This window comes from Grammomys surdaster, unplaced genomic scaffold (assembly GCF_004785775.1).
Source record: "Grammomys surdaster isolate TR1022 unplaced genomic scaffold, NIH_TR_1.0 100, whole genome shotgun sequence".
NCBI lineage: Eukaryota > Metazoa > Chordata > Mammalia > Rodentia > Muridae > Grammomys > Grammomys surdaster.
Window position 1 is genome coordinate 11,330,494 of NW_021604579.1, and position 27,748 is coordinate 11,358,241.

A 27,748-nucleotide genomic window follows, 5' to 3' on the forward strand; every position below is an offset into this window, starting at 1 on the left:
GGGGGAGGAGGAGAACACTGATTGAGGCCTGGCTATGCCTGTCATCTCAGCTGCTCAGGAGGCTGAGTCAGGTGGATGCTAAGTTGAGTCAGCTTGGGCAACCTAGGGAGAACTGGTTTCAAAATAGAAAGTAAGAAAGGACTGGGGTTATAGCTCAGTGGGAGACTACTTGTCCAGCACGTGCAAAGCCCTTGGTTTAGTATCCAGTACCACAAAACAAAAACACAAAAAGCAAAACATGACTAATTCATGGGCCATGAATTTGAAAACATACACAAAATCAACAAATTCTTGAAGGCGGGAAATTACTTCAAAAGAAATAGAGGCTTTAATGGTTCAATGCCAATTAATGTAATTGGAGCAGTAGTTTAAAATATCACAAAGATAATATCAAATGCAGACAGTTTTATAGGCAAGCTTTACCAAATGTCCAAAGACAGTGTCATTCTAGTCTTCCATAAATGCTTCCAGTAATATAAAAGATACACCCCTCAGCTCATCCTGCAAACCCAGTTAAAATTCTGATGTCAGAACAGAGGAGGCCCATGGGAGGAATGTGAACACAGCAGATATCACTCATTGTGACATTGCTCATGGTGACTGTAGAAGGGACAGCACATTATAACCCAGTGGCTTTGCTCTTAGGGTTAAAAGCAAAGTCTGTAACTTTAACTTCCACATTTGAAAATTAAGCAATGCACATACTATATATGTAAACACGCTGCATGTGTACTAGCCTAGTCGGCCTAAGAGGTGATGACATTCAATGCTCATAAAAAAATGAGGAATAAAAAGAACTGCCCCGACTGAGGCTCTTGACATTCCCTCCTAACCCTGTGCTGAAGACTTGGAAAACATGACAGGAAACGGAAAGAAAATGCACACAGACTGAGGAAGAAGTGAGGCCATTCACAGGTGACACAGAAGTGTGTGGAAAAACTAGAAACAAAACATGACAAATGCTGGCCTAAGCAAATCACAGCAATCTGTAAGATATAGGGTTAATGTACAAAAGCTCTATGTTCCTAGATACTAGGAATGAACAAATGAATTCTGAAATTTAAAATTCAATTTGAATTTCTCAACTTTAGCACAGGTTTATCAGCCTGTGACACTGTCTTTAGCTACAGAGCATTTCCATGCATATGAGCTATGAGAGGAAAACAAGTAAAAGCGATGGAAGAAGAGGAAAGGGGGAAACGTCCCATGTTCATGGACAAGACTGCTGTCGAGATGGCGGTTCTTCCCAATCCGACCTTGAGACTCAATGTCGTTCTAGTCAAATACCACTGAGCACCCCCTGCTTGAGCACACACACACACACACACACACAGACACTCACAGCCTCTATCACTGAGCTACTGCTCGGCCTATTCTGTGAATGCTGATGAACTGATTCTACAGTTTATCTGGAAAGAGAAAGACACAGGGTAGCTAGCACAATACAGAAGGAAGACAACACCCTCAGTGGACTGACATTACTGCACTTCAACACTTACTATGATGTTACTGTGACGCTACATTAGGCAAAGCAGTTTGGTACTGGCAAAACAACAGACTAGTAGGTCAGTAGAACAGAATAAAGAGCCAGAAATGAATTCACACAAATACAGTCAAAGGAGCAGAAGAGACACGGTGTAGACAGTAATCTCAGCAAATGGTGCTATAATAGGATATCCATATACAAAATAAATAAATAGATAAATATCTAGAACAGACCTTACATCAGCCACATAAAATAACTTGAAAAACTAGAAATGGATCGTTGGTCTGAATGTAAAGCACTAAACTATACAACCCCTAGACGGCAGAGGAGGACATCTTCAGGCTTTAGGTTTGATGATAGACAGGAAATATTTTCACAAGGTGGAATTCATTAAAAAAAAACCTTATCTGCAAAAGTCAATGTCAAGAGACAAAAAGGTGATGTGGTAGCAGTGTAAGGTAGAAAACCCGACTAATGCAACAGAAGCCTTAGAAACAGACCCATAAACACAGAGAAGCCTGACACGCATGTGCCGAGGTGGAACTGCGCAAGGCACCAGGATGCAGGGGATGGATAAATCAATGAGCAAACCCCCAAATGACTGGATGGCCAGGTGGAAACTGGATCCCCACCTATCCGAAACTCAAAAGCAGGAGCAAAGCTAAGAAATGAATCCCTAGCGACATGAGATGATTTGTCTATGAATTCAGGGTAAAGAGTTCTTTCAACAGTCACAAAGAAAAGCACAAAAGGGAGGATGCTAATTCTTTAAAGTGAAGAGATTCTCCAGAGGACAAAAGCTATCAGGAAAGTCAAACTGTAAGTCCAAACTGGCAGAAAACACCCAGAATCCCCAGAATCAGTAAGACCATGACGAGAAACAGTCACTGGGAAGCAGGGCTCCAAGGAAGATGGGTGGGAACAGTTTACACTAAGGGGAGGTGCTCAACTGTAACTAATCACCTGCATGAAGACAGAGATGCCGCCTCACGCAGCATACATACCCAGCCCAAAAGAGCATGCCCATTGCATTGTCCGCCGTGTACCCAGGACTCCATGGCATTCTCACAGGAGAGCCTGATGTGCCCAGCATCCCACCTCAGACACCCCCAACACCTGCAGAAGCCCCTCAATGCCCCTCGCTAACTTCTGGAGCTCCACCTTGAGCCCACACCTCATGTGCTACTCTCAGCGAGGGCCTGTTCTTCAGTCCGGTCTTCCTCCATGTCTCGGGCCAGCCTGTTGAGTGACCTCCTAGTAAAGCCTCTTGCTGTAAACCATTTCCATTCCACTTACCTCACCCAGCCCCTCCCAGATTCACACACTCTCCTAAGAGGTTGGATCTGAGCATTAGTACCAGCTGTGTGTTGCTGGGTGACTTAACTTCTCTGGGCCTCCATTTTTCTCATCCACAAAAGAGAATTGTTCCTAGCTGACTAGGTAGAAGACCCATGTCAAATGTTCTGGCAGTTTCTGCTGCATGCATATACTGAGGAAATCTGTAGTCAGGCCAACTCTCCATTCACTGGGCCTCTCTGGTCTTGCCTCCATCCTTACCCAGCTAGATGAGTATTATGGTCTGTCTTCCAGCTCTCAGCTGCTAATCTGTTGCAGTACCTCCTCTCTGAGCAAATCTCCACATGCCTCTGCCCATTCATGTGGATGCTTGTGGCTGAGGGCAAGTGGTCCTTTGCACATACACAAAGGACTACACACAGCCCGGGCCAGCATTGGACCAAGGGCTCCAGTCTGTACCCACCTACTTCCACCCAAGCCACCTGGTCACTGAGTGGGCATCCATCCACGTGTTCAAGGAACTCAGGGATTCCCTCAGCTCCTCCTGGTCCCTACCTCTCCCTGTTTCCTCTCAGATCCCGGTGCATCCTTGAATGACAAGTGTGCCCCACACCAAATACTCCAGATTGTTGCTTAGAGTGATAAGTGTGTTTGTGCCAGGGAGACTATCTAGATCTCCCCCAGGAGCCTGGATCCGAGGAACCTGGCAGATGGAACACCCTGTCAGGGTAACACCAAGGGCACCAACCCCACAGCATCACAGACTCCTACCCTATGAGCCTGGGATGGCTGGCTCTGAAGAAGTTAATGTAGATTTCCTGCTCATAGGTCCAGGGTCTGCAGACTGTGCTCCTCTCAATGTAAGGGCTGACAAGAACTACCTGTGGGTACATGGGCCTCATACGGCCAGAGGAGGCTCCTCCCAGCAGGCAGTGCCTCCCCTCCTTTGCCAGGTCAGGCTTAAGCAACTATCCCTTAGACTTGGACCATGCACTTGCCTCTTCCAGGATGCCTCTCACCTGTTCTTTGGTGCTGTCTGATGGCCTACCTCAGCCAGGCCAATCATGGTGTCTCCTCTTACTTCAGACCCACACAGTGCGCCAGGCTCCACACTCCTTGAAAAGTAGCTCTCTCAGCCCCAAGTAACAGACTGAGCCTTGCAGTCTGCAGAGAGGCTGTTTGCTGCAGAAGCCTCCTAGTACTGAGTATCAATTGCCTCCACAATTCACACCCGCTTGGTTCCTCTCAGAGACCATGCAGAGTTATTTATGACTGCAAGGCTGAGTGACTTCTTAGGAACCGCATCAGCATGATGTTGATCAAAAGCTGTTTGCTGAGCCTTCCTGCAGCCACTGGCTCAGGGGGCTCCCACAAGCCCTCACAGTAGGTCAGTCAGTATCCAGGAAAAGCCAGCCCTAACACATAAGATGCGGGTCTCCTCTCCTAGACAAAAGGAATTCTACAAAAGTCAACAAGGTGCCTCTCTGCTTTGGCTACAGGAAACTCTCAAAAACAAAAACAAACAAACAAATAAAACCCCCAAACAAACAAACAAAACCTAGGGTTCAATCTAGTTAACTAAACAAGCTGAGATTGTCCACATACATTCTCTTAGAGGTGACACCTGCATGTAGATCCTCTCTTGCAAAATATAAAGACAAGAAAAAAACTTACTGGTAAGAAAGAGATCTAGAGCAGAACAGGCTAGACCACCATAGTGGACTCTGCGGTGTTCCCCTGCCTCCCTCTCCCACAGACGGAGAGGGAATACAAAAGGCCAGTGAGGATGGGACTCCCTACGACCAGCCTTTGCTGGCTTGGTTTTCAGGAAGACACAGACTGAACGTAAGTCAGTAAAGATACTGATTTGCTCGTCTCTATGCCAATGATGTCATAAGTACAACATTTTTTTTTTTAAAGACCCGAGGCCCAGCTCACTTCTCCCATTTCACCAATAGGAAATGCACATTTTCAAGTCCCACCTGCCCATCTCACCTGAGGCCCAAGGCTGCACCTACCGCTTCTCTCTCTGATCATGAATTTACCAGAGGAAGTGAGGGCCCCCAGGTGCATCTAATTTGGATCCTAGTAACCACCTCAGACAGCTCTCAAAAGGCTGAACCACTGGCCCTGTGGGCTATGGGGGGGGGGTCCCTGGGTGATTTCACCAGCTACTCAGCAGGACAGACACCCCTGGTTCTCAATGTGGAGACAATTAAAGGCCTGGTGCTTTCCGGGAGTAAGCAGCAGGCTTCCTACGGAGGTGTTGACTGCTGGCAGCCAGCCGCTCTACTGTTCCTAAGATTAGAGCTGGGAGCCCTGGCTCTGAGGACCACACCTGCCTTCCTCAGTACACAGCAGGGCCCACTTCACTGAGAGGCAGTGTCGAGGGCAAAGCTGGCTGGGGAAACACCTCTTCACCTCACACAAGCATCAAAAGACCCCAGGAGACATGTGGCAGAGACCTGTCTCATGTGGGTCTCACCACTGGGAGCTGTGTGATGCCTACAACTTCACCCTCTTCTCTACCCAAGTGTCCTGGTGGGGGACGAGAGTCTCAGGATGAATCTTCTGGAGGTAAACAACCCCAGCCAGACAGGTAAACTGAGCCAGGAACAAGACAGTAGCCCAGCCAATGCCACTGTAAGTGTCTAGCCCAGTGGTTCTCAACCTTCCTAATGCTGTGACCCTTTAGTACAGTTCCTTGTCTTGTGGTGACCCCCTCAACCATAAAATGATTTCATTGCTACTTTGTAACTGTAATTTTGCTACTGCTGTGAATTATAAATATCTGATACACAGGATAACTGATATATGACCCCCCAAAGGGGTCACAACCCACAGGTTGAGAACCTCTGGCCTAGGGCTTACCAAGATTCTAGGACATGCCAACTTCTGCTCACAGGGATGGGGTTCCCTGCAGTCTGTCTGCCCCTATACACAGCCTAGATACTTGTCCTTTCTCAAGCCAAAGTATACCCCTTCCAGCTCCCATATCCCACCTCTGGTCCCCTCCCTGTCCTGTGTGAGATGGCCAGCCTCCTGAAGGTAGGGGACAACAAGGAGGAAGCCTGGGGCTTGCTTATGGTGCCAATTCTCATCTCAGCCAGATCTCTTGGGTGCAGGTTAAATGCCGAGATCAGCTTGGAGGCCGCCAGTAGTTCCAAGTGACCTTTGTTGAGGAATGGCTGCCTCCTAGATCTCCAGGGTGAACAGAAGAGAAAGGGGACTTCCATCTCGCACTCTGCAGGGAACCTCTTGACACAGGTAACCAGAGCAATGTAAGGCCAGGGGCTGCACTCCAGCCTCAGTTTCCTCATCTGTAAAGTGTACTACTGCCAAGGTCAAATGGTTTGCCACAGAAACACAGGCAGCAAGCTTCTGCTCTCAGAAGACAGCACTCTCTGAAGAAAATTCTGGACTAGTGTGCAGCTGGCTCCTTCCCTTTCTCCACAATGGCAGCTCTGGGTAGCGTCACTGTGTCCCCTGCTACATTCCAAGGCTGCACAAATCTTTTTGTTATGAACTAATGCCAAATTGTCCCTTACCCTATCTGCGGCCTTGGCTATGAAGCTAAGCTCTGTGGCTCAGTGACCAGATGCAGTGGTGACTGAGCATGGACGGCTACTGGTTAGGGATCTCACTGCAAACTTCTCTGCAAGCTGTAGCACCATCAAGGGAACCAGGATGAGTTTCCAAGCTGCTTCAGGGGATGGGGTCTGGTTGGAGTCTGATGCTCCAGGAGTTCTGGACTAGTGCAGCAGACGGAGCAAGGAAGGAAGCAGGCTGGGAAGTGCTCAGCATCTACTGTGGTCCTGATGCTGGGCTTCCTGCCTGATGCTGGGCTTCCTGGATGGCCCAGCTCAGGCTCACCTGGCACCATTGAGTCCCTTACAAACACATAAGTTATAAGCCTTCTAATACCCGACCTGGACCCTTACCCAAGACCTCCCCTCATTGCCTCTGGACCACTTTCTCCCTTAATTTGGTGATGTTTGTTGTGACCTGTGGGTCACATACTATGTGCTGGGAACTGGTGATAACACTGAATACACAGCAAGAAACAAAATCTTAAAAAGTCTAAACATCACGGAGCTTATGGCTGCATGGTAGGAACTGAGACAGAGAGTGGGCTACAGGACAGGGAAGGCCTCCTGGAGGAGGTAACACCGGAGCTGGGGTTTGAATGCATAGAGGTCAGACTGGGGTAGGGGGCCACTTGGGCAGAGGGACTAGCTATGCAGAGAGCATGTGGTCCTAATGAGCTCAACATGTTTGAGAAGCAGCCAGGAGGCCAGTGTGGCTGGGGGAGAACAGGGTCAGAGTCCAGGAGGACCCGGCCTGCTCCTCCCTGTACGGCTCACTCCTTCCTCCTGCAGGCCATGCCAGGACACTGGGGATGTAACTGTGGGCCTCTGAAGAGTTCCAGAAGATCTAGAAATGCTGGAGTCCATGTCTTCCACTTTACAAAAGAGGAAAAATGAGGTGCCAAAGGGGTTGCTAGCCCCCGCTACATAAGTAGAAGCCTGTAGAAGTGGAGAGAGAACAGAGCCCCTGCTCCGTGCTGCCTTGAGGTGGGTGAGTCGGGAGCAGAATAGCTGTAAACTTCATCTAATCAAACTCCTTGCCACACATAGAGACACTGAGGTCCCAACACATGTTAGCCATTCCTGCCTTGAACTCAGCAGATCATCTTTAGATGTCCTGGACCTTCAGATCAGCTACTGGGGTGACTCAGTGACTGGAAGGAACACTCAGTGACCTGCCAAATCCTGGAAGCTTCTTTCTCAGTGCACGCAACATGACCAGTGTCCTTCAGGATTTGACAGTGAGGCATGTGAGCCCTCAGCATGACCCAGCACATGGCAGGCACCAGTACATAACCCTGTTTAGAAGGCAAGTTGAACACGGGTGCTGACCAATGGTTCCTCAACCTGCAGTGAGTCAAATCCTCTCTACGGACCTCAGTTTCCAAATCTGCAAATAGCAATGGAACAAACCCAGGCAGTGAGAGCTGTGGTCTGGATGAATCCCTTTCCTCATTCTGGATGCCGGAGGGGAGATGGTTGGGAACAGGTAGAGATGCAAGTGTAGAACGTAAGAAAGTACAGGGGACACAAAAGACTCCTTGAGTTCTAACTATGTTTCCTGGCAACGAAGTCTGTCAGCAATGATGCCGCAGACCAAATGTATCCCCAAACCACATGGGTCAACAGATGCTGCAACGTGTAGCTGGGTGGGTCAGTTCTGGTGTAACGGTAGCTACAGGGCATCAGAGGATCATAGGGTAGAGAGCTGGGGAAAGACATGGCCATAGCTGTAACCTTGTGGATTTCAGTGTTCCCACCATGAAGGGGAATCTACTCACGCCCTGCGCATTTCCCAAGCAGATACTGCCCATCAAAAACCCAGCCAGGAAGGTGTGAATGTCACTTCCAGGCCCTGGTACCTTACGGATCCTATAGAGCAAGGGTTGATAGGCAGTTCCCACCAAATATCACTCAGCTAGCCTTGTTGATGCCCACAGACACATCAGGTCTTACCCAGATGCACAGTCCTGTAGAGCCCTCTGGTCCAAACGTTCCATCCTAAGAGATGATGCAAAGGTCAGCCTGACCATGCCTCCTGTTCTTTGGAACTTATGTCTGTAATGCAGCAGGTCTGCCAAGGGAGCCTGCCATGGTTAGAGAGGCCAAAAGGAGGCTGACTTGCCATAGCTTACCTCCCAGACCCTCGCAAGACCACATAGCTGCTGACCCATCAGCACATCCTACCATTACCCATGCAGGAGAACGGAGCCACACCCTAATCACTCACAGACCTCTGTGGCCCCATCCTAGCAGTGGAGGAAGATTTATTGTGGGGGCCAGTGAGAAAACAAAGAAAAGTTGTGCAAACTTTACCTAGCCACGTGATGGGAAACGTCTCTCCATTTCCCACTGGTAAATGTGCTGGGCATCGTTAATAATGGGGACCGGGCTCTAGTGCCCAATTGTGTGCAGATGCTGAGCCAACTGGGCCCAGCCAGAGGATGCCCAGTACTGGCTGACAGCCAAGCCCTGCTTCTGGGGCACAGTCCCAGCCATGCTGCCCTCAAGGATCTTGAGGGAAAAGGGCTCTGGATCAGGACCATTCCCCTTCAAAGGCCTTGATGTCTTTTCTTCATACCAGTTCATGCCACTCTCCAACTTAGGATCCTTCAGGGACTTTCCACTGCCCCTGGGGTAGAGTCAAGTTGCTTACTGGACTCTGATGATTACCGAGGCTCAGTTAGAATCTCCACTTTGTTCCTAAACACCGTGCATGTATCAAGACCCAAGGCAGCTCAATCCCACACTCACCAATGGTGAAGATTACCATTCCTTTTCCTACAATGCCTTTCCTCTTGATCTGTACCTGAGAAGTTCCTACTAACCTGTGAGAGCCCAGCTCTCATGGTACCCCGGGGAAGGCTTCATCCTCTTTCCTGTATCTGCCCCATCCTGCCTCCCATCCTACCCCCTCACTGCTCTGGTTAAGCCTGGCCCAGAGTATCCATAAAGCTGTGCAGAGAGGTTGGGGAAGGGGTGGAGGAGCAGAGAGTAGCCCAGGAGTCTCTGCAGGGGGAGCCATCCTTTCTCCAGAGTACCTTCTGTCAGGGGAACCCAGGGCCCCAGCTCCCACTTGGCAGGACAGTGCTCTGGTGAAGTCTGTCCCGCACCGTCCCTGTGGGGGCAATGCCAGCTCTGGCCAGACATCAGCCACACACCAGAGACAGGACCATTTAATGCTCTGCTGTGGGGCTTGCCATCTCCGTGACATCCCTTGGAAAAGGCAGTCTGGACACTTTCTCAAAGTCCTTGTTGATTTTATCTGATTCTCATTCCAACAAGGGAATCATTTCAATTCCGTTTACATTAAATTCAAAAGCTGTTTTTCTTTTGTTATTTTAAATTCGATTCAGAAGGTTGTGTTTTTTTTTTTTTTTTAATCCTTAATGTTTTTCATATTACACACAGCAGCGCTGAGCTCACAGCACTTGGCTGGTGTTCCGGGTCCCTTGAGCCTGCCGTTCCCAGGGACTCTCATCAGCACGAGCAGTTGAGTTGAGAGGTTTCATAAGAAGCACTAGGGCTCCTGTACTCCAGCAGGACATAGTATCCACGCCACACACCCAATCCATCTCACTCTCAAGACATGCTTCCCTTCATCCAGGCTCAGAGTGATCCTGTGACTTCCAAGGTCTCAGGGTTGGCCAAAGGGCAGAGTACAGATCTGAACCTGGGTTAACCTGGGCACTGTCCATTGCCCAGACTGGCTCACCAGCCCTGGTTCAGGGGTGTGTGTGTGTGTGTGTGTGTGTGTGTGTAAGAGAGAGACAGAGACAGAGAGAGAGAGAGACAGAGAGTGACTGTCTGTCTGTGTGTTCATGTGTATAGGGGGGCCAGGGGTTAAAGCCAGTGTCTTTCTCCATCGCACCCCACCTTATTTACTGAGTCAGGGTCTCTCACTAAGCAAAGCCTGCTGAGTCAGCTAGTCTAGCTAACCAGTTTGCCCCTGCAACCATCTGTCTCCACCTCCAGAGTGCTGAGATTACAGAGGGTTACCGTACCCACCCAGCTCTTACATGTGTTCTGAGCAGCTCATAATTAAAATGCGTTGGGAGGGACAGGCATAGGTGTAAGGACGGAGGAGCAGGCACACGGGATTGCAGGCAGAGGCCTAACAAAGGCAGCCCACAGTAGAATCCTTTGTACAACAGTCTCTCCTGTTCCTCTAGGGACCCCCACCCAACACACACACACACACACACACACACACACACACACACACCATTCAGAAATCAAACTGTCCAAAACATTCAGAATCATTTGTCACAGCTTCTTATGGGCCTTTCGTCCAAAGCCACATGACACCTCCCTTCACAGGTAGGACAGTCTAGGCTGAGGGGTTTAGTCAGGCTTGCACCAGTCACAAGCTGCTTCCAGGTACAGGTGTTCCTGAAGAAAAACTGAATGCCAGCCAAAGGGACAGACGAGACAGCACTAGGGTCTCATCAGGGCCATGACTTCATAGGGAACTGCCACCAAGAGGCCCATGACTGCTCCTCTGCCACCAAGTCTCTCTGAGGGTTAATCTTTATCATCAACCTGACTGGATTTAGAATCATCATAAAAACACACCCCTTGTGATGTTAAGAAGACCCACTTTGAATGTGGTGGGTAACACTATGACGTGGGCTGTGGCCTTAGACTGAATTAAAAAGATATTAAGAAAGTGGGTACCGGCATGTTTATCTCTCTGTTTCCTGACCTCAACACGGTCTAACAGCTGCCACTGTGTCTTCCCATCACAGTGAACAACTGTATACTGTCTCAGACTGGAAACTCACCCCGAGGATAATTTTTGTCAGGCATTTTGTCACAGCAGTAATAAAGCAGGGTAGAGTAATACCCTGCTTCTGAGACAACTGGACACACCAGGAAGCTCCGGGGAGAACACCAGGCTCAGGGAAGGAGCTGGGCTGGAAGCACTGAGCGTGGATGTGAGGGAAAAGCAGGACTCTGCCAAGTTGGGAAAGACATTGCAGACATAGAAACCAGAAGCCAAGGCCTAGAGGCTTTAAGAAGTGGGAGCCCAGGAAGGAAGAAAGCCTTGTGGGATGGGAAAGAAGCAAGCAACAGAAGACTGCTGGAACTCTCCAGGTGCCTCAGGCCCAGGTGCCTGCTTTGGCCTTGATTTCCTTGTCTCCTAATGAAGTGGACAAGGAACTGACATGACCCCAGAAAGGTTAGTACTATGGGCACTTCTGGACACCAACTCATGAGCTGTCTTTGGTCAAAACCGTTTCCCTACTCAGACACTATGCAGCCTTCAAACCTGGCCAGGACCTCCGAACTCTGGGCCAGGGGCTTGCTCTCAGGTAACTTTTTTGTCCCTTCAGAGAGAATAGAGAACCCACCAAGTCACAGTCAACAGAACCCACCAAGTTACAGTCAACTGGGTCTCTTGGTGACTTAGTGGCCTGTTTCCTTATCCTACTGAGGGCTTCTGAGCATAGTTGATTCCCCTGTGACCTCAGGATCCAGGTAAGGCCCCCTGAAAGCTTACAGAATAAGTTTCAAGTTTGGATACTTACATAATTCCCCATCCAGAGCTGTGGTAGGTCTGGAGTCAGGCTGAGATCTAGGTTCAAATCCTACTCCTGGTGTTCCAGCCTGATTGTGAGCCTGCCCCACATTGCTGTTCCCACTGCCCTCCACAATTGTACAATGGGGATGCTGTTCCCTAAGTCCTAGAACACCCTTCCCATCTGCACAGTGGAATGAGATCCCTGTGCTCTGGATGCTCCAAGGATAGAAGGATAGAGGAGGTATGTGTGTGTGTGTCAGTGTGTGTGTGTGGGGGGGGTGTATAGTCCGAGTGTATGTGTGAATGTATGTGTAGGTGTGTGTGTGTGTGAGAGAGAGAGAGAGAGAGAGAGAGAGAGAGAGAGAGAGAGAGAGAGAGAGAGAGAATATGTGTATATGTGGTTGCATGTGGAGGCCAGGGGTTGACATCAGAGTATCTTCCTCAATTGCTTCTCCACTAAACCTGGAGGTTCACCATTTTAGTTAGACTGTCTGGAAGCTGCTGAGATCTGCCTCTGCCCCACGTGCTGGTCCCCAGCACTGGGCTTACAGATGTGTGTGGTCCTGCGGGGGCTTTGATGTTGCTGGAGCACTGAACTCAGGTCTGCATGGAATAAGTACTTTTTCCCACCGATCCACCTCCTCAGCAATACCCGAGATATTTATAGTGCCCCACCCTCCTGATCAGATGGAACTAGGCTATACTTCTAGGCCAGCAATTCTCAACCTGTGGGTCAATACCCCTTGGGAGTCGGACAACTGGTTGCCTAGACCATTGGAAAACACAGATATTTACATTATAATTTGTAACATCAGCAAAATTATAGCTATGAAGCAGCAATGAGAATAATGTGATGGTTGGGATCACCACCACACGCGGAGCTGTGTGGCGTTAGGGTGACAGCAGTAGGAAGGTTGAGAACCACTGATCTTGGCTCTCCATCCTTAGCCCCTGACTCGCTCTCATCCCCATCACCTAGCAGAATACAGCAAGACTTACCACTTATAAGCATGTGATAGCATGCTTCTCACAATGGCAGAATTCCCAAGTCACCTCACGTGGCTCCCAGCATAAAGTCTGGTTCACTAAGAGGCTGCCACTTAGAGCAGTGAATGTGTCAGAGAGCGGGTCTCTCCTTGTCAAAGGATCACTTTCTCAGCCTAAACTTCCCCCAGTATTTGCTTATCAGTTTTATCCTGATGCATTTGCTGTGCAATTCCAGGTTCCTGCCAACCCTTTCTGACTCTGTCTCCCTGATATTCTGTCTGCACATATGCAGAAGGACCAACAGACCTGCCCATCTGGACATTTCAGAGTCCCAGGGAATCCCTGGGTTGAGGTTGTGATGGTGTGGTGAGTTGGAGTGTTAGCCTCAGAACTGGGCTCAAAAGCCAGGAGCAAGCACTCTACCTGCCAAGACTGGACAAGCCGCTGAAGGAAGAGGCTACGCAAGGTAATGGGTGGGGCACACCTAGGCTAGGTGACTGAGAGAGCCAGCTGGCTGTAGCCAGTCTCTGATGGTACCAGCTCCCCTTTCCTCCTTGACTGTGACCTTTAGAGGCTGACCTCTGAGCCTTGTAGTTTGCCCAGCTTTGTTCTAAGGTGAGTCAGACACTGAGTCCTTGCAAATGAAAGAGACTCTCAGAATTCCCCACCCCTTTTTACCCTCCCTCCCCAAGTACCAGAGATCTGTTGTGGGGGAGGGGCATGGCTGAGGCAAGGAGACTTGGAGTAGGCATAAATGTAATTCTGAGGTGTGCGTGTGTCCTTCCAGAAGCCCTTGGGGCTGAGTTTTGCCTTCCTTGGTTCACTCTGGCTCTAATGCTCAGCTGTGTCAAGGCCACCATTCAAATGTACCCGGGGCCCAACTGGCAAGCAGGAGAGGTGTAAAAGGTAGAAGGCTGTGGCCGACCTGGGCTGGGCAGGATGGAAACAGTTTGATTTCAGCTGCGAGCAACACCAAGAAGGTTGCTCCCATGATCAGAGGCATCAATGCCCGAGAGCATGATGGGAGGGGATTAATCCTGCTAACAACAGGATTATTGCCTCATTTTATAAATAAGTATTCTACGGTTCAGAGAGGATAAGTCACCTGCCTGAGTCACAGAGCTGGCAAATGGCAGAGTCGAGATGGGACTCTAGGCAGGCTCTGTGGCTCTGCTGGCCCCATGAAGCATCACAGTGCTGTTAAAATTCTCCAGCACACCAAGGACCTTTGTGGGCATCACTGTTGTTTTACAGAGCCCACGAGAGGGAAGGGCTATCCTGAGAAGCCACTGTTTCCCTCTCTGCCCCACGGCTGGCTGCTGGCTTCTGCAGCTCAGACAATGAGGATTCTGACTGTCTGGTGGAACCAACCTAAGAAAGCAGGGGACTAATCTTTTCAAAGTCCACGTCTTCAAGGCGCCTTGTGAGTATTTGGGTTGGACATAGGCTTGTTATGGTAACACAGATGAAGCCCCAGATTTAATAAGACTGAGACAACGGGAGCAACATGAACCACAACAGGATATTGCAGGGAGATCTAGAAGCTTCCTCAGGCTGCCTGTTACCAAACAGAGCAGGACTGGATGGGCCGGACAGGGCCAAGGGAGGGCGGGGTTACCTGGAGGCCAGCAGGGTTCAGGACTAAGGGGCAATGGTGGGGAGCAGGCTCCACTCTCCACACCCAGGCTGCCTGGTACCCGATCAGGCAGAGGCTCCACAGGCTAAATTTAAACCAGCTGCCAGCACGGGAGTGCTGCAGTTAGGTGGGGCGAGGGAAGCTTACCTCTTGAAAGTTGTGGGAATGCTGCCGGGAAGATACTAAAAGGATTAACTGCTATTTTAGTGGGCCATTTACTCCTCAATCAAAATGTCTCATCTATTTCCTGTCCTCCAGAAGCCTCAGGTCCAAGATTCCTTTGTCTGTTACAGACATAGTAGCACAGGCCTGTCATGAGAAATTAATAATTTTACAGGGACGGGAGCTGTTCAATTCACCTGGGTGTGGGCCGGGGTTGGCTGGCTGCCCTTGGTTACCTACTCCACCATTGGAAGCGCACTCTCACCCACCGTGGGCGGGAGCAGCCTGGGGTGGGTCTCCATAGAGGCCCCCACTGCACATGGCCTCCCTCACCTGACAGCATCAGCCTGTAGGCCCCAGAGAAGCATCTAAATTAACAAGGGTCCTGCAGTGGACAGGGATGTGGGTTCAGTCCCACTCCAGTAGTCACTTGTGGTACGATTTTGGACAACTTGCTTTTACTATCATTACTACCACTCTGATTCTTACCCTCTGTTATCATGTTGCTTCTATTACTTTCTCTTACTAGCTGTGTGACCTAGAGCCAGTTGTGCAACCTCTCTGACCCTCTGTTTTCTCATCCGTAAAACGGGGGTGAATAGTTCCTATCTACAGAGCTGTGGTAAGGACCACATGGAGCTGGAAGTCTCCACAGTGCCAAGAGCTGGCCAGATTCATCTGACCGCCAACCTCCATGATTCTCCATATACGAAAGCCCTGAGTTTCACAGTGTCTTAATAAAGACGAAATGGATCCCCAGTAGGCATCAAACACCAACCCCATGAAGCCCTCTGGAATCCCTCCCTGGGCCTCTTCAAACTCCATCCGAGGTTGTCACAGCCTGGTCCCTGATGGCTTGAGGACACATCCCTAAGGGTGTGGTCCTTCAGGGCAGACTGTGACAGAACCAAGTCTAGGTCCCCAGTGTCATGCAGAGGCTGGAATCAAGTGAGAATCTTGACCAGGAAGATCCTGAGGCTCAGGTCCTCTCACAGGCCACTCCTGGACACTGGGAGTCTGTACACAAGGCCTGAGCACAAGAAGGCTGTTGGGGACCTCAGGTTGCTCCCTAAGTCCATACAGAAACCATGGGTTCCCAACAGGAAGAAGATGTGATTGACAACTGTGGCTCTGTGTCTTGGGGGAAAACCAGGCTGTCTCCTGCCACCCTGGCCTATGGCCTTATTGATCTTCCCCTTCTTAGAAAAGCACATCTTTCATTAGGCCATGTGTCTTAAGACCCCACATGGATGCAACATCTTCAGGGACTAGCTCAGCTGTCAACCTTCCTGCCTGCATACCCTCAGCCCAAAGACATCAAGTTAAATTCTCCAGCAGCTCGGTGCCCTTCCCCCACACCTCTGCATGGCACAATAGCTCCCAAGCCCCGGCCTCTACCTCCTTCTCTCCTAAGACTGTCCACCTGTAGCCTGTCAATGAACTGACAGATTCCTTATCTTCAAGACCGGAGAGCACACTCAGTCTATGCCTGGTAGCTCGGAAGGGAGACATGTGTGGTCTGGGGTGTCTGTTATCGTTTGTGTTGTATAGCACATTCAAGATCCAGCCCTTCATTCTCAGGCTTCTGGCCAGGGAGGGTGGTTTCAGGGACAGGGATCCCTCTCCTAGCCTCTGATAGGGCTTTCCACTACAGCGATCACAGAACATGGATGTGGCCATCCAGAAGGGCTGGAGGTCAGGGTACCTGCATCTAACTTGTGTGATTCTGCATGCATGCTCATGTACACTCATGCTTCTTTCTCCCCAAACCCTTATCTCAACCCCAGCCAGACACTGCTAGTGCTGTGCAGAGCCTCATGCTGAGTCTTGACCTCAGCTCCAAGCCTGCTCTAGGGACCCAGTACTTCTTCCAGAAGCCAACACTGGGAAGCTCAGAGAGCCTAGGAGCCTCTCTTGGAAGTGCACTGGGTAAAGGCCAGTGCTGGAGGAGGGCACGCTCACTACTCCTCATCTGCCACCATCAGGTGACATGAAAAAGACAAGCTTCGCCAGGCTTCCTTAGGTCCAGAGATCACACAGCATCAGGCTGCATGGCATGCTAAATTGCACCTAATATCCATCTAACACTTCAGACAGGGCAGCTGGCAAGGATGAGGTAGTCCTGTCAAGGTTCCCAGAGACAGAAGATGGCTTATACACTGGCCACACCCACAGCCCTGGACTCTGTGGGAGCTCCACCTTGTTCCTAAGGGAGTCTTTCTAATGCAGTGGATGGTACAGCTCAGAGGGGAGACTGAGAGGGCCTGGCAGCCCGGGACTCACCATGCACTTGTTGGGCTTCTCGCCCGAGTGTACCCTCATGTGGATGAGCAGCTTGTAGCGGGCGTTGAAGGGTTTGTAGCGCCGCACACAACCGGCCCAGAAGCAGGTGAAGTCTTCGCCCTTGCGCTGGTCGATGTGGCTCTTCTCGATGTGCCGCACCAGCTCCTCCTGCTGCTCATAGGCTGCACAACAGTCCACCCAGCGGCATGCCTGCCGACCAGCCACCATCCTGCCCGCCAGGCCTAGCCCTAGGCCTCCAAGGCTGGGGCCAGTTGGCAACTGAGGCAAGGGGTAGGGAGGTGGCAAACCCTGCTGGTGAGGAGCAAAGAGCTCTGAGAACTCATCCATGGGCTCCTGCTTTAGGAAGCCTGACTTCCGACATGCTTCAAGCTGCAAGCTGCCCTCCTGGCCATCACTGGATAGAGGCCCAGGCCCAGGCCGTGATCGCTTGGGAGGCGCCCCCAGATCTCCAGGCAGAGGTGGGCTTCGGAGTCCATTTACACAGCTAACTAGAGCTGTCTGGGAGGAATGGATGACGGGATTGATATCTGAGGAGGCACAGGGTGAGGAGGAGGCTGAAGAGGTGGGGGGCAGGCCCAGGAGGCAGCAGCGTTTCAGGCTGCCCTCAGGGAGGTGGGCCTCAGGTTGGGGACCCAGGCCTGAGATTGGTTCATTGCCCAGAAGATAGCAGGAAGGTGCAGGGTTGGTAAGGCCTCTGCCTGGGAAGTCCAGGTCTGAGTGCAGACCCACGGACGATGGGGCTCGGCAGTGGGTGGGCAGGGGTGTGTGGGCGCTGACCATGGCCTGGTAGTCGGGTAGGGCTTCTTGCTTGATGTGCTGAGCTGGGAGACTGCCATTCACATACGGAGCCTGAGGTCTGGGTGACCTGGAAGATAGCAGCCAGAGTGATTATGAAAGGGAGGCACTCTACTGGAGAGGTCAGGCAGGGCTCTTGAGCAGAGGGCAGAGATGGAGGGCTCTGGGGATAAGTGGAGGACAGGAAGCAGAACACAGGGAAACCAGAACTGATTGTGCCAAGGACAGGGAAGAGAAAGCAGATGCAAGAGGGCGTGGAGGAGATGCAGGAGGCAGAGGAGGCAGGAGGCTAACCAGGGCATGAATGGGGAGCCCAGGAAGAACGCAACCCTTGGCCAGATCCCGCCCGCTCACTATTGCTTCCATCACCTTCTTGCTTGCCTTCCTGGAATCAGTCTTGACCCTCCCCACTGACCTTCAAGTGAGTTCTGTGGGCAAAAGGCTACAGGCTCAAGTCCAATGGGGTTTAAATTCTTATATGCCCCTTAACATTTTAATGTCTACACTCTTTCCCTCATTTAGAGACATCTGGCCTTACCCAGCTTGTCTTCTCACAGTTGGTGTGACTGGGTAGGAGCCTGAGGCATGGTCACAGCAAGGAGACAAGATTCTTGGCAGGATGGCCCAGAATTCTGGGCTCAGATGTGTGAGAAACTGCAGTTCTTGGGAGAACCATCTGGGAGTTGAGAGACCAGGGCTGGGGCTAGGGTCAGCTCTGCTCTAGATGGGCAAACTGGGGCAAATCGCTTCATTCTGGTAAAGTTTGGGGTCTCTATCCACATGAATGGTAAAAGTGACAGGATGGCAAGGTGGGCTGGCCACAGAGGCCATCTTTACCATGGAAGAGCACCCTTCAACTGTCTAACAGGAGATGGGAATTCCTGCACAGACCCATCCACCACTGTGGACGGTGACAAGGTAAGATGGAGCAGGAAATACCAGGGCCACCCTGTCAGCAGAAGATTGAAAATGCAAGAGACTCGGAGGGTGATGCTGGCAGAAATACCTTGCCAGTAGCTACAGGAACTGGAGGTCTGGTTACACGCTCAGAGCCTGATGAGCAAGCCCTGTCTGGATCTGCTTCCTTATCTGTGAGACAAGAGCCACACCTCTATATGTAGAAGAAAGTAATGGCTGGGGTCAAGGGTCAGCTCCCTGGGAAGGAGAGGGCTAGGCACTTCACAAGATCACTGTCCCATGGCTCTGACAGTCAGAGCTGAGCTCTGCAAGATGGCCTGGAGACCTAACCCCTGCCCCTTCGGCTCTAGACAATGGGTGAAGAGAATGGAAGTGAGGGAAGGGGCAGGAAGGAGAGATGGAGCCCAAGGCGCTCAGAGCTTGGCCTCTGACCCTGTATTACTGCAGAGTCAGTGGTGGGAGTCAGCCTGAGGCTGGAGGGCCACCGGCCAGGGCTAGTCATGCAGTAGCAAGTCAGCGTCGGGTTTCCATCTCCTGTGCAGAACTGATTGCAAGCTCTCCTTGAATGGAAGCACGAGAGAAATGGCTGTCTCTTAGACTCTAAGCAACTGTTCACTGAGCTCTTTTCCCTCCTAGCATCTCTGCCGAGGAGCAGATACACATCCCATCCCCAGAGGTAGGGACACCGGGCCTGCCACTGCCAGCAGCAAGTCCTACTGAAAGAGGCCACCTGAAAGTAGGGCCTTCGTAAATTTAAAGAAATGAAACCATAGCTGCTGCTTTAGCGGGGCACCACACAGACTGGCAGAGAGGGCAGTGGGAAGCACCAGCTTGGAGCTTTTGCAAATGTCTCCAGGTCAGGGACCTGACATCAGCAGAGGGGAATGGCTCAGTAGCTGGCTGAGTTAGGAATATTAGTGACAGCCATCTGAACGGCCTCAGCGGGAAGGGTGGGAGGTCCCAGCCTGAGGTCTCAGGGGCGTGACAGGGCCTGACTTTTTTCTCCCTGTCCTGGGAGGCCTGACAAATGGTTCTGGCTGCTTTGGGGCTGAGCTCTACAATTCTCTCTAGAAACTGTGAGCCCAGGGCCCTGAGTGCACAGTGGCTAAGAGCCAGATGCACCAAGCACAGGTTCATATCTCAAAGGCACAGTGATGGACCAAGTGCAGGCAGCTGGGTCTTTATGAGTCAGAATCCTAGCACTCTCACAATGCTATTACTGGAAGCCAGCATCCTATTTGTCAAATGACTTTCTGAGAACTGTATCACTACTTGAGGGCATCAACATTCCGAGTCAAAGATGTAAACCTCCTGTGGACCATTGTCTTGGACTCTTTGAAAAGCTGCTCAACTTGAGGAATCAGCCTGGGCAGTAGAGGTGTGGGGGGAAGAGGGCCTCACACCTGGGACAGGGCCCATGCTTCTGTGGCCTAAAGCCCGTAATATATATATATATATATATATATATATATATATATATATATATATATTCAGTGCAATCACATTTTGGGCTGGCATGGCCCAATGCAAAATGCACCCCTGACTTCCCCCCTGCCGTACCCCAACAGACAGTGTCCTGACAGAGTCTCAGTAACTAGTCCAGGCAATAAATACATGTGATGTCATTAACTAGTAGGCAGCCTGAAGACTAAAAGATACTTATTCCTGTTACAGACTGAACTGCCCTCTCCCAGTTCATAAGCTGGAAGCCTGTGTTTGGAGATAGGGCCTTTAAGGATGCAGTTAAAGCTAAATGGGGTTCTGAGGACCCCAATATGCCCAATTCCCTTATAAGATGGGAGTACAGAGCACACAGATAAAGGGATGGCCATCTGACTGCTGCACAGTGCCCCAAGGAGATGGGCCAGGAGAAATCAAACCTGTCAACCCCTTGATCTTGGGCTTTCTGTCCTGCCAGAGTTATGAGAAATAAATTTCTTTTATTTAAGCCACCTAGCCTATGACATTTATTATGACAGTCTGACCAAATGACCATGTTCTTTCAAAACATAAGCCTTTCAAAATACTCTTTCAAAAAAGAAGTGATATCAAAAAAGGGCCACAGGGAGTTGAAATTCTCAGTGTCTTCCTATGTGGTAACGTCTCTCACTGTTCATCGCTCCTGCAATGGAGATCCTTGCCCCATCCCCGAGGACTCCCGCAGCATCCCAGCACGTGGCCCGGGGTAGGCACGTGGTTGGTGAAGCAGTGGGGTATACACTAGTAACTGGGCTCATATCCAGAGCCTCTCGCCTGTGAAGCAGGCTCCAGGCATGCTGCCCCAGGGGTGTGTTTCCACGGAGACATGCAAGTGGAGAGGGTAGGGCCCTAGCAAAGGTTTCCACAGTAAGAACTGTGACCTGGCTGGACTCCCTTTCGAGCCTGCCCACAGTCCTCTTCCTCTGAGGAAGCTCCTGATGCTCTGAGAGAAGCCACCTCAGCTTGTGCAACAGGGACATGCATTTCACTTAAGCCATCTTTGTGTCCCTTAGAAGCCCCTGGTCAATCGAGGAGAGCCTACACTAGGCACCTCTGTGTAACAGACTCAGACAAGTCCCTGGTCCCCTTAGCCAAGCAGACTAGGTGTGGAGGACAGGAATGGGCACATACCTGTTAGGGTGGGGAAAATGCAGCAGCCTCTCACAGACAGGGGGATGACCCCGGGGTGGTGGGGTCCCTGCAGGAAGAAACAGACCCTGGTGGCAGGAGGGGCTGGGACCCTCAGCCAGGTCCAGGTCCAGCAGGCTCTTCTCTGAGCTGTGCCCGTAGCTCCCGTTCACTAGGGTGAAACAACAGGAAAAATGAGGCAGGTGAGTTGTCAAACTAGTAGGAAGCACAGGGAGGGGACCGAGCCCCTGCAGCCATCTGAGCACTCCACATTTGAAGCTCGAGGACACCATATTTAATTCCCACAACCACTTGGCAGGACCACTTGGCGGTGATAAAACCCCTCAGTTCTCAGGTGTGATCCACAGGTACGCCGATGCTCGAGTGACTATTAGCAGACACTGGATGTCTGTGGATTCCATACAACTGTTCTAAGAGCTGAGACACTGGTGAGCCCACCCCAGGGGAACTGAGCAGGCACAGACTCTAGGCAGGGGTTTGGATTCTGATGTGCTGGACTTGAGGGTAGAGCCCTATGTCTGCCTCCGTGGTTGGATAGGTTCCACCAGTGGGTTCTGGAACTGTAGTATTTTGGGTCCATGTGCCAAGGGGGAGGTAACAGTCTAACTGCATCTGTTGCCAACTGGTACCAAAGCCCCCTCTATCCTGCTTCCCAAATCACATCACAGTCTGGTTATCCATCTCTGTGTCCTGTGGTTCTCTGATGACCCAACTACCCACACTCCACACTCCTGCCTGCTTCTATAGGCTCTGTGAGGTTGCATACATGAGACGGCTCTAAAAGTCCCATAAAGTGAATAAAATTGTTAGACACGCTTGCTATAAGCCTGTCCCATCTTCCCTCAACACAGTTGCTCATCTTTGGGGAAGGGCAGTTAATCTGGAAGGTATCCTTTAGGCTGTCTGCTCTAGGACCTTTAGGGGTAATGCTCTGAGGTCTGGGGATCATATGAGCTTCCTCACTTCCTAGAATCCATTCCACGACTCGGCTACATCTCAATGAGTGTCTGACCTTGTGCTCCTCTGGCAACCATGGGATCCACAGTGCTTGCACTCATAGGAGCCCCAGGAATGGCGATTACTCCCAGGTTACACAGCATTTTGAAACCTTAAAATGCCTTTGAGACGGAATAAAACGTTACTAAGCCTAAGTAGTCCAGATACTGTCGATTCTGAGCAAGAGGATGGGGAATCTCTAAGCTAAGGACAAGGACAGATACACTATAAGGCCAAATGCAACACACTACGAACAAGCCATGGGTTGCCCACTGCCTGCTTGTTTCTATTTAACACTCGGGGAAACAGGCTCACGCAAATTACACAGCTAGAAATCTGTGCTGGGCCCCTTTACTGAGTGTGCCAGACCCTCATCACTGAGGGCAATAAGACGTCGCCTCTTAAGACAGCATCATCCTCAGTCCTAGCTCAGCTGACACTGTCTCTTTAGCACAGGCTATCCCTGTGCTGATGACAGACAGTACTAACTCTCCGGCTCTGAATCACACTTTACAGTGTACAGATGAGAAGCCCAGCTTTCAAGGCCCTGGGTTGGGTGAGGGCTCAAAATAACATCTGTTTCACGCCATTTCCCTGGCGGCACTGGCCTGTCCCGCTGAGCGGACCGCTCGCTCTGCTGGCTTCAACGGCTGCCCAGCCAGCCTTTCTTAGGGTTATGCTTTAATAACTTGGTTGTTTTTTAATTAAAAAGAAATCCCTGGTAACAAATGTAAATGGCCTGAGTTAATGAGAGCAGGCTGCAGCTCATTTAACCTCGGCTCTGCCTGGCTGTCCTCGCCTTTTCCAGATCATTTCTGCATGCAGTTTTATTGTCCCATTGAGGCAAACCGTGGGGCCAGCCTCCAAAAAACTGTGGATAATTTTATGACCATTAATGGCATTTGGAGCAGAGAGCATCACAGGGGGCTACTCTGCCAGGACCTCTCACAGATCCTGGAGGTAAGGGTGGTTCTAAGCTTCCTCCAGGGACCTCTTGAGCTCTCTGGGTCATGTATCTCCTCCTGCAAGCACAAGGCAGAGTGCAGAGAAGGAAAGGAGATCCAGGGAGCACCAGTGACTGACCTAAGGAAGGAGTGATGTCGGACCTGGGGAGCACCAATGACTGACCTAGGGAACAGGGATGACGGCCCTTGCACTTACTCAGCCCTTCCTCCTCGGGCCTCCTGGTACACACCCGAGGGCGGGCTCATGATAGTTTTTTTCCAGATGGGCTAAAGAGATGGAGGGCCTCTGCCCAGGCTCAGGGACACAGTCCAAATTCAGACCTCTTGGACTTTGAGACTTGAGTGTCCTGCAGCCCCCACCCCTAAACAAGCATTCCCAACCAGGACTCCAATGAAAGCAGAGTGAGGCGGTTTTGCCAAGGTCACACAGGAAAGACAGCCTGAGGGGATTAGAGTCTTCAGCACCAAGTAGTAGATCAATGCTTGGGCCGTTTAGCTGCTTCTCTGCTGGAGACAGCAAGAGCTTTGCCTGCAATAAACAAACAACTGATGTTGGAAAGGAGGGGAGAGGCTCTGAGGTCAAAGTTGGCACTGGATGCTGCCACGAGCCTACTCAAGTCCATGTCTCGTTCTCCACAGGGCCCTGCAGGAAACTCCGACCTAGGAACTTGGCAGAGCTGAACACCAGAGCCGACAACTGGTCACCCAAGGTCACAGAGCAACCACTGGAACAGCTGGGGCTCTAGTCCACACCAAGCAGCCCCACACCTCCCACTTCCTGGAAGGCTATCCATCAAACCAAAGGCTGGAATCTATGACCCAGAGACACAGCCATTCCTGCTGCCACACGCAGCAGATCCACTGGGACAGATATAGGTCCTCTCTCCTCTTTGGTGGCGTCTTTATCTCCATCCCCAAGGGTACCATGAGACCCAGAGCAGGCTCTCTCCTGTTCATACTTGACTCCAGGAAGGATGGACTGTCTCTGAAGAGGGAAGGATGAAAGGCATACGTCTGGTGCCCTGTTGCCCTGATGTAGGGATACCCTGATAAGGTGGGATACCTAGACACCATGTCTCCCTTGAAGCCATGGAAGCCAAAACCGGACCCTATACACTGACTTTCATGAAGCACATGAAGCCCCCTGACATCGAGAAATCTTGGAAAGTCAAAGCTGAAACTGGCCATGTATTCTGTAGTATATGAAAAAAACAGGCTCTAAGAGAGAAAGGCCTTGTGTCACTACATAGCATATTCACAGCAGAGCCTGGACTGGCACTTCTGAAACCTAGTAAGAAACTGGTTTCGTTTCCTGATCTGGCCTCAGTTTTCTTGTCTGTATAATGGTGCTGACGCCAGCTCATAGGGTGGTGATGACAAGGAAGATAATAGAGTGTACATGGCAGGGACTTAGCTTATACGAAACACTCGAAGAGTAAGAGAGATGCTATTACTTAGTCTGTGCTTCCTGGAGCTCAGGCAGGGCTGTAGGAGAAGCAGGCCCTCCCCTGGCAGGCTGGGCCTACAGGGTCCAACGTCAGACTCTGAAGGACAAACCTCCAGGCTTAGGGTTCTCCAAATGCGGGGCTCTGTCAACTGAACAAAGTCCCAGCGAGTCAGCCCGAAGCAAGTGGCTCACATTATATACACAGAAGCTTTGCAAGTTACTATAATGCCTTGAGTATAAAACAGAACCACACCCAACTGACTCCCACAGGAATGCGGTTCAGTGCTGAAACTTGCTGCCATTCAGCATCCAAGGCCCAGAGGCACCTCCTGCAGCCACCTGTGGGAACCAGGAAAGCCAACAGGGTAAGTAGATTTTCAGAACCAACCGGGTACCAGGCCAGGGACAGGCTACAACACTTAACAGTTTATAAAAAAACTTCATAGTTCTCAACTGTGAGCTTAATTACAACCCTCAGGAGCTGGCGAGGCAGGCCCAGAGCGGCATGCAAGTTGCCCAAGTTCACACAGCAAGTGTAGAGCTCAGAAATACCCGACTCAGTGTATCCTAGTCAGAGAAGCATTTCTGCCAAAGGCAAACCAGCAGACAACCAGTGGCTGACTGAGGAAGAGTCACGACTACTACTTAGCTCTGCCACAGAGGAACCAAAAACAACACAGGAGCAGGTGGGGCTGTGCTTCCAACAGGACATCACTGGAAATCAGATCTCACATCCCAAGCTCTTGGGATGTGGTGGTTCCAATGGGAAATGTCCCTCACAAGCCCCTGTACTTGAATGCTTGGTCCCCAGCTGGTGGTGTAGTTTTAGGAGGCTGTGAAACATCTGGGACAGGAGGCAGGGCTGGTAGGCTTTTGAGAACTGTGTTGAGACCTGGCTTCTGGACCAAGCTCTCTGCTGTCATGATGCGCCTCCTTCTATACCTTCTCTGTTACGGACATAAGCTGAAATAAGTCTTTCTTCCTTTAAGATACTTTGGACAGGTATTTTAATCACTTGATAAAGGCAACTATGACTGCCAGTCTGAGGATCACTGAGCCAGGGTTTCAGAGTCTGGAACTGTTATACTCTCCTATATCTACAAAGTGGGGAGACAGTTACAAGTGGCACTGACAATGGAAAATCAACCACTCAGCACAAGGCCAGCCTGGGTGGGCATACAGATGTATCGGGTGCCAGTATGGCTCTAGGGCCCCACAGCCTGTACTCACCCATCTGTCTGGGTGAGCCTATTCTCACAATGTTTCCCTGAGGCACATCTTTACCAATCTAGAGGCCTGTGGAAGTTCCCCTCCTCTAGAACATTCTCTGGGCTCAGCCTCTAGGAGTTTCCCCATCACTCAGCTCATAGCAGACCTGGGAGTAATTGCTACTTGGGTGTCCTGTGCACACAGCCCAGGCCCATATGTCTATCACCAGAGTTAGGTCACTGCCACCCACTCCCCGCCCTCCACCCCCACTGAACTGCCACACTGTCTTGTGGGAACAGTTAAAGCTCCGTCTCCCCGCAAAAGGCCCATCATAGCTCCAGGACAAAGATCTTAAGTCTCTCTAGTTAGCAGACCTAGCTCCAGATGTGAACTGGCCCAACCTTCTCCTTACAGAAGACATCTCTGCCTCCCTCCCCCCTCACCGAGGATATGTCCTTCTTCAGAACTCATAGTTAGGTTCCCAACAGGTGGCTGGAAATGCTGAGAGAGTGTGTCTGTGAACTGTACCAAGTTCACACTCACACCTGCTCTATGCCAGACAGTGTAATTCAGGGAACTAAACAACTTCCAGCACACACACCTAGGATAATATCCAAGTCCACCACTTCCTTTCTGGATGTTCAACTCCAGAGTGAGTGATCCTCCCCCTTCTAAGCCTCAGTTTCTTCATCTTCAAAATGGGGATTAGAATCTCAGCTGCAGGGGTCGCTGTGCATATCAAAGGAAAGCGTGTATACAGAGCCCCTGGTATGGTTTCTGGTGCAGCTGGAACTCTCAAAAGGGGCCCTAGGTTTTGGTCTCTTGACAGGCATAGGGATAAAGCCCACTCTCCTGGGCAGCCTCAGGCCAGGAGTGCCCTACCAGCAGCCCTTCTCCAGCAGTGTAAGCATAGGCTATGCTGAGCCTCAACTTTCCCCTCTGAGCAGTGGGAACATGGGAACTGAACTTAATGTGCCAGGCACTGGGAGCAAAGGGCATCACAGAGATCACAGGGCACAAAGGGCTCCATGCCTCCTCGTCCCAGCCCCAGGTCTGTAGCTCACTTATGGGGGCACAGGAGAGGCAAAGGACGTCTCAGGCCATTCCTGCCTCACCAGGATACTTCTGCACCCTCTTTTCCTAGCATTGGAAACACCAGAGCCTGATGTGCAGCTAGGGGTACTAGAGGAGAGGTAGCGTGCGATGGATAGCCAGGTGTCTTCCGCATCCCGTATCCTAGCAAGAAGGAAAGCCGAGGCCCATTTACTTGCTGGAGTGTTGCGGTATTCACAGCTACCAGGGGGCCTGTAACCTGGATGAGGCCTCCACAGCAGCAGCTCCTGGTGCTGAGCTCTTAGACCAAGTTTAAAGCTGCCCACTGTCTCTTATCCCAGACCATAAGAACCCCATAAATCCCCCCTTTAAAGCTAAGCTAGATTTACGGGGACTCAGTCCAATAAAACCTGAGCCAGCTCACCTCAAGATGGCACCTCAAGAACAAACCCACAGCTCTGTCCCAGGCCACAAGGTCACGGACAGTCCAAGATGGTTACATGTGTGGCTATAACCATGATGGTATAAAGACACTCAGAAGGGCCAATTCTTTCCTCACATTGTTACATACTAATTGCAAAATATTAAAAATAATTGAAGATGAAGGTAGGCACTAGTGAAGTAGTCAATGGCCACTCGCCAAAGAGCCACAGTGGATATGGGGAGAGAGAGAAAAGGGTTGGTAGTTCTTCCCCGTGTATCTGCATACAGCTTTTACTTGTAAAAATCCGGATGACAAAATAATTAATACACTC

The 27,748-nt window shown here is 50.7% G+C and overlaps 1 protein-coding gene across 1 annotated transcript in view; it reads right to left on the minus strand.

Annotated features, from left to right (window-relative positions):
- Nucleotides 1-27,748, minus strand: part of Glis1 (GLIS family zinc finger 1) — a 187,435-nt gene that overhangs the window by 50,269 nt on the left and 109,418 nt on the right. The window contains exons 2-3 of the mRNA XM_028788128.1: nucleotides 21,306-21,474; nucleotides 16,962-17,847 (exon numbers count right to left, since the gene is read on the minus strand). Of these exons, the coding sequence (XP_028643961.1) occupies nucleotides 16,962-17,847; nucleotides 21,306-21,474 (1,055 nt within the window). The remainder of the gene's footprint in view (nucleotides 1-16,961; nucleotides 17,848-21,305; nucleotides 21,475-27,748) is intronic.